The sequence below is a fragment of the Sturnira hondurensis genome, unplaced genomic scaffold, assembly GCF_014824575.4.
Source record: "Sturnira hondurensis isolate 20B ecotype Veracruz unplaced genomic scaffold, ASM1482457v3 Scaffold0020642, whole genome shotgun sequence".
In the NCBI taxonomy this organism is placed as follows: Eukaryota; Metazoa; Chordata; class Mammalia; order Chiroptera; family Phyllostomidae; genus Sturnira; species Sturnira hondurensis.
The window spans coordinates 3,699,094-3,710,975 of NW_028093273.1; the positions used below are offsets into that span (position 1 = coordinate 3,699,094).

Genomic DNA, 11,882 nt, shown 5'->3' on the forward strand with positions numbered 1-11,882 from the left:
TAATCTGTTCCTAAACACATTTTTTTGAGTTTGTGAATTTTTACCAAATTTAGTTTTAAATTTTCTTTTGAATATTTTATTTATAGATTCTAATTCTCTAGTATACTTCTCCAGCTGCTTTTAAAAAAAAATTCTCTATTTCTATTTCCACTTCTTTCTTCATGAGTTTTTTCCTCTGGAGTTTTCAGTTATTTAGTCATACTTTTTTTTAATGCCTGGCAATTATTTATTTGTTTGTTTGTATATTGAGAGCGAGGAAGGGAGGGAGAAAAGGAGAGAAACATCGATGTTAGAGAAAAACATAGACTGATTGTCTTCTGTATGCACCCGGCCATGTGCCCTGGCTAGAATTGAACCAACAACCTTTCGGTTTGGGGGACAATGCCCAACGGAACCACCCCAGCTAGGGCTTGCCTGGCAAGCACGGGCATGGCTCAGTGCCCACTATGCTGCTGGCTGGACTTGGTGTGTACTCTAACTTAAGAAATAAATAACGCACAACAAGAGAAGAAATATTTTGGATTTTATGTCAGAAATTGTTAGAGCAAAGGGTGTATTTACAATCCAGTTGGCTACTCCCCACTAAATGGTAATTTGCCCTGAATCTGTTCACTTTTCTGTGTGCTGACTCTTCCTTCCTTAGTTCTCCTATAGAACAGCCATCTAATTCTCCTTATCTAAGTCATTATGACTTATCTAAGTCATTCTCTACGTGGTAGCAAGAGTGATTCTCATAAAACATAAATTGGAGAATGTTACCTTTCCCTGCTTAAAACTCTTTCATGACTCCCCATTTCTGTTTGAATATAAAAGGCAAACTTTAAGATGGCTTGTAAGGCCCTTTATGACCTGGCTCCTGTCAACCTCTTTAACCTACTTTTTCAACATTTTCCCTCTAAATCATACTATTTAGCTCTAATTAATTGCTTTCCTTGCCTTGGGCTGGCGAACCCCCTCTCCTACCTCAGTGCCTTTGCACACGATCTCCCTCTTACCTTGCCTTTGTCTTAAGGCCCTGATTACCAAGTCTTAACTTAGGTTAACTCTCTCTGGGAAACCTGTTCTGAGTCTAAATTCTGACCTGTATTCAGAGTACTGTGTGTTTCCCGAGTGGGTATTTCTTATCCTCTTTATATTAAAAATTTATGTGTCAGCTTATCAGTAGCAAGGTGGCAGGTGGTAACTCCTCTCTTTCAATGTGAGATTACGCATAGAAATTCCAGAAGTTGGTGAGAGGTTGGTCATTCATATTGGCAAATAATTGAAACCTGGGATTTTGCACCGGCTTGGAGATCCTTATAATTGGGTAGTAATTGATAACTCTAAAACTGTGGGCGGTGCCTGGAAGATTAGGCGTGGTCTCCAGGTTCGCCACCTCCTGGGATTGCTTTGCTGCTGCCAGTGGGATGATGCAGCTGTTTAGTTGCTCAGACGAGAAAGGAAGTTCAAAGGTGACGTCAGCAATGTGATGAATGGGAACCGTCTCTGTGGTCTCTTAAGCAGAATATTGAAGGGAAATATTAAATAACACTTAATATTTTTAAATAGTTTACCATTAACTTCCATTCTGAAATCATTTAAAACCAGCATTTATCATTTTTGTGTGTTTGCGTGGGGTGGAGGGAAGCTATATATTTTGCTCCTCTATGCATAAAGTCTGTGCCGTAGAGTGTGCTGTGGTCAGTTAAAATGTAGAAATTAATGAGTTGTGGAGAATAATGAGGCAGGGCAGGTGGTGTTGAAGGGTTTTCTAAAAACTACCTCTTGAAGGCTATATCGTGGAGACCCCTGATCCAGGCAAGAAACTGGAGGAGGAAGCATAGACCGAGGGGCCAGAAAACACAGCTTTCCCTGGTCCCCGTGCTAGCTTGGCTGGAAAGTTTAAGGCTCTTTTTATTCATGCCTTTTAGGTAGCATCCTTTTCAAGTACCTGACCATGGAATCTGAGAAGATCTCAGGAAAGCAGGAGGAAATTCTTTCCATCCTGGAAGAAAGATTTCCAAGCTTACCTCCGAGAGAGGACATTGTCAACGTACTGAAGAAGAGCCAATTCAGTGCTCAGGGTAAGTGACGGTCCCCTGGCTCGGCGGCAGCTCCGGAGTCAGGCTGGTTTGTGGTGTGGAGTGTTGCCAGGCCTCAGCAGGTGAATTTGATTCTGCCTTCGCTTTGTCTCCTCTTGTTCACCCTTGTGGAAGATTTCCAGGTGCATGATGTTGGCTCACCTGGAAGCAGGCAGCCTGTGCTGCAGCCTCCTCTCCTGGGAGGCCTTTGCATCTGGACATGTGGTTAGTTCACACATCTAATGAGCACCCAGTTGCATCATGACATGAAATCTCTGTACTGAGAGGGTTCTACTTTGAGAATATGGCAGGAGCAATGTCAAGCACAATGGAATTTTGTAAATCAATTAATTTTAGAAAAGAATAAAAAAAAAGACAGGAAAGTAGATAAAATTATTCTCCAAGTCTAGGCTTTATCAACACTGTGAATTTCCTGGATCAATTGTTTTATAATAATACTACCAAATAGCTCCAGCCCTTGGAGGGCCTAACACACACAGTTCTGATGGTATAACTCTGTATGGACTACCTCACTGAGTCCACACGACAACCTGTCAGGTGCTATTATTTCCCCCGGTTTCCAGATGAGAACACTGAAGCACAGGGCGATGTCCTTGCTTCCATCCTCACACACACAGCTGGCAGGTGGCAGGCCACCATTTAAACCCAGACGACCTATCTCTGATAGGGAAGATAAGGCGCACATCTTCCTCTGTTCCACTGGAATCCCCCAGGGGCAGAGCCTCAGGCAAAGCATTCTCTTGGAGAACTGACCTCAGAAGACACTGAAAGGGCGTGGAGTGCTTTATCAACCTGGCTCCCTGGGTGATCAGGTCTTCATCCAATTAGGGAACTCTGGGAAGGGTGTAAAATTGCACCCCAGTGTTATCCCACCCGAGGGGCGCACTGGTATGTGGGAATTTGTCCATCTGTGCTTTAGGAGCTGAGTGTTAAACTCTCAGCAATTTTGTGAGTTGGTTGATCTTAGGTTGGCAGCATGGGATTATTCACTGTAGATGTATTGATACCAGAGAAACTGACAAATACTACAAATCAGGTTTTGTGGCTGGTTGTTTAACATTTATTAGTATACTGCTAGAACAACAATGGTTACTCAGTCCCAGGGGCCAGTTCCCCCAGAGTGGCCTCTGGTGGCCAGAGAAAGCCCCCAGGAGAGGAGAAGCAGGTGCTGGTGGCTGACCATCGTGCTGGGACTCAGCACATGGCAAGTGTGTGCGGGTCACTGGGCATCTGTCACACCTGCTACGGACGCACAGCTGTGGGGGTGTGGGCATGCATAGCTGCATGATGGTGTGCACTTTGTTACTCTTCTCTAGAACCAGGCCAAACTCTTAATATCACAGTGTATTATAAGTTATTTTATACTGTAGCATGATTATAGCCTTTCAATCTTCCAGTCAAAGAAAAATGTTTAGTACCTTTCTGTTTCCCCAGACTGCTGTGGTTGACCGTGTTCTCAATGGGGAGGAGGGCAAGTGGTCGACTTGAGTGTCTTAACATGCATCTGGGAAGGGTATATGTGCTTTGCTGGGCTTTATGATGGGTCTTCTTCTCAAGAGGGTAGGTCGGATCAGACATAATGACCTAGAGTGAGGTTATTAAATGCAAAGCCAGACCTTCTCATCTTTTTTGACCATAGACTTTATTGAAGCATGTTGGTCAGCTGACTAAAACTACACCGTTCTGGATAATTTCGCCATCTGGATTATTCTGCCCACCATTTAAGTAATTTAGTAGTTCCTGGACCAGAGCCCTATGATAAGGATGAACAACTTAATTATAAAGTGGTTTTTTAAGTAAAATTATACTAGAAAACATAGGGGCTCACCTAAAGGCAGCCTGAAAGCAAATTTTGGCCTAGTTAGGTACCGTTTGGCCAGGTTCTGTGGGTATGGCTGTTTTCAATTGCCCACCTTCCCCCTTGTCTGCCCTGGGCCCCCAAAGGCTGACTCCTGAGTATTTAATCTTCTGGGCTCCACGCAGGTTATTGTCTTCTGGCTGGGGTTCGTCAGTGGGAAGAATCACCAACATGGGGGGCATGGGGCAGAGGGAAGAAGAGGGAGGCTATCGTACTCTGTCCCTGCTCCCTTCCGCATTTGGTGCTGAGTCTCTGGCAGCCCATCCCTGCAGGTCCACGTGTCTGTTTCCTGGTGCCTTGCTAGCTTCTGACAGATGTTCCCCATCTTTAATTCCCTCTCTCAGTCCTGCCCACATCTCTGTAAGTGTCCTGCCATTGAAGAATCTTCTTTTGGATTATGAAGGGTGAATTTTACCTGCTGGGATCCTAACTAATGCAAATACTGTCACTAATGTGATTTTTGCCTTCCTATATATGTGTTTATTGTGGGTAAAAGTAATATTAGTGGGGAAAATATTGAAATTAGCAGGGTAAATTCTTTAAATAATCATTCCTTGATATTACTAAAAAGAAAAGTTCCCCAAGTATAACATGCTGTTTTTCCCTCTCACCCACAGGTCTAAGTATTGAGCAAACGATGCTGAAGGATCTCAAGGAGCTGTCAGATGGAGAGATAAAAGTGGCCATCAGCACCATGAACATGGCGCTTGAGGTAAGGGCGGGAGTGCTTTCTCGGCGATGACGTATTGCACACTATTGCGGTCTGAGCAGCCGAAGTGCGTCACTCTCTACCATGTATCGGTGTTGCCTTCACCCTGGATGCTTCTTTGTGATCTGTTTGATTAGAAATGCAGGTTATTCTTCTGGGTAAAAATGCTATGCAAAGTCAATGGAAACTGCCAAAGCTAGGCTCCCAAGGTGAGTGCTGTTTGATTCATCTCAGTGAAACGATACCCAAAACACACTCACACACGTGTGTGTGTGTGTAACCTGTTTGAAAGTAATGATTAGGTATGTGATTGGATTCACTTCCTTTTTTTCTGTACACCACCCTCAATTGTTTGTAGAACTTTTCTAAGGAAATAAGTTGTCTTGGGCCTTTGCAAGCTGATTGGGTGCATGCCATTTTGGTGCTCAGTGGTGACAACTCCAGCATTACTAAGAGCCTCCTTCCAACCCTTCCAATGAATGACTCAGAGTGAGTGTTCCTCTAGACTGTGTGTTTCCCTGGCAAATTATGCTTTGTCTATTTGGGGGTTTTCAATGACTTGTGTGTTAATCTTAATTAACTTTACTAATGGGAATTAGTTTTTACAGAGGCACATTTGTGCTGTGCAGAGCCGCATATTTCTTCACTGTTATATTGCCTTGATCAAGCTGTCCATCTTTGATGGAGGCACTGAGTCACATTAATGGTGATAAAAATGGCAGTATGGAAATATGTTTTTCAGTGTTTAGAATTGTATGTTGCTATACTTTCATTTTTTTCTTGTGCTGATGCTGATGACCTCAATATGTCATTTCTAGGGAATCGCATGCACGGGGGTGCTTGCACCTGAGAAAACCCAAGAACAGACCAGGTGGTTTGTTTTTGTGAGTTCCTTGTAAAATTTGTTCCCAGTTGATGGACATTGTAGTTCAGCTCCTAGATCCACAGGGGTACCAGGAGGCAGACTGTTGTCATTAAAGATGATCAGCCCTGGTGGTTACATAGTGTCTCATAGTTTACAGAACACATTCTCATTGTATGCAGAAACCCAGCCGTTTCTGTGGACTTTCACATTGATAAATGCCTCACATAATTAGATATCGATGTAACTCAATACAAGAAATACATGCAATTTGGGATGTAGTAACTGGATAATCACCTTCAATTAGAAATCTGTTTTGTGTCTGAAAGTCCAAGGAAAATGTGGATCTTGCAAGGGCCAGTAGCTCTGAGAATCATTTCTCCTGGTTCAAGCCTTAGGGTTTTCTTCCTCTTTCCTCCTCCCTTGTCTCCCTTCATTTAATGGCATCTGATTAGGTTTTAAATGCCTTGTTTGGAATTTCACTCTAAATTAACACAGAACGTGGTGTAATTGTTTAGGGAACTGTCTATAGTTAACACAGTATTCGAAGGCTATTATTATTATAGACTTACTGTAGCTTTACTGTACCTTCATTTACATTGCAGGGCTATACAAGTGGCTTTGCCAGATATGTTAAACTGTAAGTGTTTATCAAGCTGAACAAATGATAGAATGATCATCTTAATCGTGACAGTAATTTACATGGAGACTCAGTAATTAATCAGGTGGTTAAGTACGTCTTTGGAAGTGCTGTGTGATCTTCTGGGAGGAAGGAGCGGACATTTGTACATATAAAGAAGGGTACACAGATTAATCTCCAATCAGCTGAGTGGGAATGTTTGATTGTACATCATCGGGATATTAAAAATGACAAATGACTGAGAAATGGCAAAGGAACTCAGTGACAGTGTATATCTTCTTTGAAAGAGAAAATGCACCTTACTTATTCAATCTGTCAGCTGGAAAAATCCCAAGTTAAGGGCAGAGTTTGATTTCTCAGGAGTTCACCTGTTATACAGTGGCATCGTCCCAGTTCCTACTCATACTCGCTTACATGTAAGAACTCCTCTCCCTTCCCCGTGGTCCTCACTTTTAAATATAATGACAGAATCCACACTAGCTTATTTCGTGTGTGTTGGAACAGCTGTCTAACTGAGCATTAACTCTAGCCGTGTCCTCGGAGAAATCACCTTAGTTCCCATGACTCCGTAAATCTCACCTGTGCTCCACAGTGTGGTCAAGATCTAGCTACTTCATGATATGGCTCTTATAAGTTCTCCATTTTTTAGAAGCACCCTCTGAATTTAGTCTACTCAATCAACTTAGGATTTCTACCATACTATATGTTCCCTTAACTTTGAACTTGTTTCATATATTTAATTACATTTAGACAGTATTTTAAGTTAATTGATGGTAATGATCTTTGACTTCTAACTCCCTTTACTTTCCTGGCCCACTTCTAGGCACATAGTAGGTACTTGGTAAATATGAATACTTAGTATATATTGGTGTCCGAAATTCGTCCCTTTGATATTTGCTTTTTATTTCTTTTTGAATTTAAATAAACTGCCAGAAAAGCGAAGCCACCTAGCTGGACATCCCAGGCAGTGTATTTTGTTCCTTACTAATTAGTCCCTTCTGAGATAACTATGGCTGAAGGCACAATACATAAAATATGGCCCACATGGGCTGACAAACATTAAGAAACATGGCCCGCGTATTTGTAGATAGTACTGCTCATCCAGCGGTCCAACGATGGACCTGGCGGCTTTGCAGATGGCTGTGGTCACTGGAAGCAACCGGAGGCCCTGTGGCGTATCAGGGAAGGGAGAAGGAAGATTCCTTACGTGGTCAACAGCCCTTTGCAATGCTGCAATTCCACACTTGTATGTGTCATGGCCTTTATTTGCCTGGTGACCCAGGAAATTTTCTTGGGTGAAATATTGGGAAAACTAGAAGAATGTGTGCCCTTGCAACATGTGCAGCATGTTCTTCACACGGAAGCACTGGTTTGGGAGATGGAAATCACTGCCTCTGACGGAAGGGTTAGCTCCTGCCCTTTAAGTTACTGGGAGAAAGCTACTAAACCCCGCCCGAGTCTCTCCTTTTTACTGTAGCATATATCACATATGATAGCTGTGACCTACTCAAGGTTGTAGACATTATTGAAAGATCTACCATAGAAAGCAAATAATTATAATACTGAGTTGCAATGTGTTGCTCAATACATGAGGTCAGAATGAATGTGACTTTGAGGAGCAATGAATAAAAGATGGCCTTATCAGAACATGGCCAGAGAGGTAGCATTTCTTAGAGAGAGGACTTGGAAGCTCAGACCATGGAAAAGACACCGCAGTCCCATGTCACATGGCCTCTGGGTCATTCTGAGTCTGAGCATAGCACATATCCCGTGGGGCACACACTCCACGTATCAGAATCCACTTTGCTGATTATCATCGCACCTGTTCCTCTGTGCCTTGTTCATTGCTCACCAATTTATCAGAAGAAAAACACAGGTGGTTCTGATTCATTTCAACCCTTCATTTTAGTGATGAAACCAGTAAAGAAAAGTAAATGTTGCCAAAAAACCCCAAAATCCATTTTAAAAACGAAAAAGTATGAAAAATAAGAATAATAAAGCCTAATTAGAACAAAAAGAAAGAAGAGAATTTATGGGTATTACATCCTGTGCTTAATGGGAACAAACTTTGCCTTCATTCTTTTGCCAGAAGAAGGGTGATTCTACATCCTGTTTCTTCCCCGTAAAGCCGTGTGTAAAGATTTCAGGGGAAGAGAACAGTCTTTCCATTCTAGTAAGGTACCACTGAAGGCGCTCATGGCAGTACCGTGTAAATGGTCCCCTCGAAAACACCAGACGTTAGTGTACCTCCTTCAGGCATCTCCTGAAGGGCTTATAGCATTAGCATCTTTCTTCAGGAAGAACAGTAACCAGGTAATGACCTGACCACTTTTTATTTTGCTCAATTCCATTCAGGTTTCCTGCATGCACACTGCCTCTGTTTGCTCAGGCTGCCACAACAAAGCACCACAGACTGGGTGACTGAAACAACAGAAATTTATTGTCTCACAGTCCTGGAGGCCAGAAGTTTAAGATCTGGTGTTGGCGGGATTGGTTCCTTCTGAGAGCTCTGAAAGTGAATCTGCCTCTCCCCTAGATTCTGGCTGTTTGCTGGAAATCTTTGATGCTCCTTGGCTTATAGGAGCATCATCTTATACATCATCTGCTTTTATCTGCACATCCTCCCCGTGCACGTCTGTGTCCAAATTTCCCCTTTTTATGTGGATACCAGTCATAACTGGACTAGGGCCCACCCCTAATGACCTCATCTTAACTGTTATATCTGCATGGACCCTGTTTCCAAATGAGGTCATATTCTGAGGTGCTGGAAGCTAGGACTTCAATATCTATAATATATAAATAAATACATTTGGGGTATGCAATTCAATCCATATAAATACATTTAAATTCAATCCATATAAATCCAATCCATATAAATCCATTTAAACACATATAAATACATTGGGGGTATGCAATTCAATCCATAACATACTATTCATGGAAGTAGCCATCTTCCAGACAACTTAAAAGCATACAACTTGTCATCAGACTCTCTGAACCGGTTGCCTACTAAACATATTTATCTGTTGCCTCCATGTGTTTTTACTTCCACGGGTTTTTGCTTCCAGTCAGTTCCTTTGAGTGGAACAATGGGGATTGTCAACTCCGGAAATGTGGTGTCATTTTGGTTGGAGCTGCAGTCTGAGCAGATTGTTCCGCCTGCTTTCTCCCTGGGGCTGCGCTGTGCTCTCCCCAGACCCCCTCGGACCTCCTCATGACCAGACACTCTGCTATTTGAAACCTGGAACAGGGCACATGAGCTGCATTCTGGTGAAGTGACTCAGACTAACTCCTTCTGCCCTGTGGAGATGACCAGCTACACTGCACCCTGGAATACTGCGGAGGGAAAAATACCAGCATTTTCCCTCCGCCTTCAGAGCACAACCAGAATGATGTCCTGAGGTCACTCTTCCATTCCTCCTCAACAGTAGGGAACGTTTACTCAGGCCACACCGAAGCGTCATGGGACCATTATAACCTGTGACTGAAGAGTGAGCAAACCAGTCTGAAATCTGCTTCGCTAATTTTAACTACCAAATACGATTTCTCGTTGTTTGAGCTTGGAGTTTTTAGAGTTCAGGATGAAAGTACCTCTAGAGCATTTACCTACACTATTTTGTCATAGGACAAAATATTACTATGCAGTAATATTTGGGGGAGGCATATATTATTCTTGATTAGCATATTCTTCAAAATACCAAATCTTTACACTGGAGGTGATTTTTTAGCCAGCTGGCCAACCAATGGAAATACATGCAACCCGTCTTTCGGGTTCTTGATTATAAGGGCTTCCATTTCCTTTTTTGGTTCAGGTCTGCCATCTTTCCTCGCTCAGGAGTTAACATCTGATAATGAGGGCTAACTGTGTACCAGACAGCAAAGTAGGGACTTGGAAGCATTATCTCATCTAGCCCAGCAGCCCCACGAGGAAGAGGTACTTCGATTCCCCCCTGCATTAGTTAAGATAGCTCTAGCTGCTGCAATGGGTGCGTCTCAAATCTCAGAGGCTCAACAGAGAAGTTGGTCATATTGTCTCATGTAGCAATATAATTTTGTATTCCTGGCTGGTTGGCCAGGGGTGATGCAGAGACCATCTTTAACCCAGGGCCCCCACGCTTGCTTGGGAACATCTCTATCCTGTCTGCCGTGATGAAGAAGAGCTTGGAGGACCAATGGTGGGAAGTTTTTATGTAACCAGTCCGGACATGGTATCCATCAATTCTGTTCATATTTCATTGGCTCAGGTACTTGGTCACATCTAACTTTTCTGCTAGCCATACTTCTCTATAAACAGCCATTTATTTCTCTAAATGGTTCAAAATACAGGACCCCGCACAAATAATACCCCTTTGAATTTCAAAATCTTTTATTACAAAATCATAGGTATGTAATTCTGTAACAGAACAGTGTCACACTCAAGCACACCATATGATCTTTTAGGTGAGATGTCCAAATTCAAACTAGAAATCATTACACCCATAGCATTACCCTATCAACCACACCCAAGTAGGCATGTCTTCTGCTGGACCCTGTACCTCAGTACAGCTTCTCTAGCTCTCATTTTGCAGCAGGCCTGAGACAAATGTTGGTCCAGAGTTTAGAGATCATTGTGCATTGGGCATTGTTGGGCATAGGGTAGTGACCTCTCTCTCCTGCTCCCCTGAAACACTGATAAAAATGCATCTCCATGGAGGAGGTGAAAAGGAGAAGTCTAGAAAATGCACAGCTTGCCCCAGGCATAAATTCTTCTTGGGGCCCAGGAATTCCTACTTGTTTTCCTGGGCAACTCGGCAGAGGAACTGAGAGAAGGAGATCAGATGTGATGACGACATGGCCTCATCTGGAGGCTGTGGGGAGTGTAAGTGACGCAGCCTCCAAAACGGCTGTTCAGCTTCGTGCGGAAAGGAGCTGTGGGAGGAGCTGCTTGTCGTTCTAGGAAGCTCAAATGTGGTTGATTGGTAGTCAATGGACAGGGTAGAGTCAGTGCTTCGTTTCATGGTATGTTACTCGCTGCATTTCTAGTGGAGAATGACTTTATGCGATTCAGAGTTACCTGCAAACATGGATGTGTATTATTCTTTACATTCCCGCTTTTCATTATATTCCCCCCACCCCCCGCCACGCTTGAGTATCTGCTTTTGCACCAAGGGAAAGAAACCAAACAGCTACAATATCCTGACCTGGGATTTGGGGGAACCTGATGTGTTGGGTCCAGTTTGCTTCCTCCTCACTGTCTTTTACTTCTCAAAATAAAAGGTTCCAGTTGTGTACTGCTGTGTAGTAAGTAAGCTAGGCCCAGAACCTACAGTAGGGGTGTCAAACTCATTTTCACCAGGTGCTACATCAGCCTCGAGGTTCTGGATGTAATTTCAGAACCTCAGGCTGAATTCAGCGGGCTGAAGGTAATTTTAGGACTGTATAAATGTAACCACTTAACACTTACGCAGGAGCTGGAGCTGCCGCCCTTTAGAAACAAGGTGCCACGCTGGATAAAACAAGGTGGAGGGCCGGATTTGGCCGCAGGCTTGTGTTTGCCACCTGTGACCTAGAGGCTTAAACCAAGATATTGTCTCTTGTCGTCCTGTAGGTTTGTTGGGTTCAGCTGGGCAGTTCTTGCTTCAAGTTCCTTAAACAGTTGCAGGAAATGGTGGCCAAATATGGGTTCAGTTGGGACTGCCTCCTGGCTGGGCTGCACAGAGCATGACACTTGAGTTCCAAGAGAGAGAGGCACA

General features: G+C 43.3%; 1 protein-coding gene across 1 annotated transcript in view; it reads left to right on the top strand.

Moving 5' to 3' along the window:
• Window positions 1-11,882, top strand: part of PRUNE2 (prune homolog 2 with BCH domain) — a 248,705-nt gene that overhangs the window by 75,064 nt on the left and 161,759 nt on the right. Inside the window, exons 5-6 of the mRNA XM_037030318.1 lie at window positions 1,911-2,063; window positions 4,557-4,651. Coding sequence (XP_036886213.1) covers window positions 1,911-2,063; window positions 4,557-4,651 — 248 coding nt within the window. The remainder of the gene's footprint in view (window positions 1-1,910; window positions 2,064-4,556; window positions 4,652-11,882) is intronic.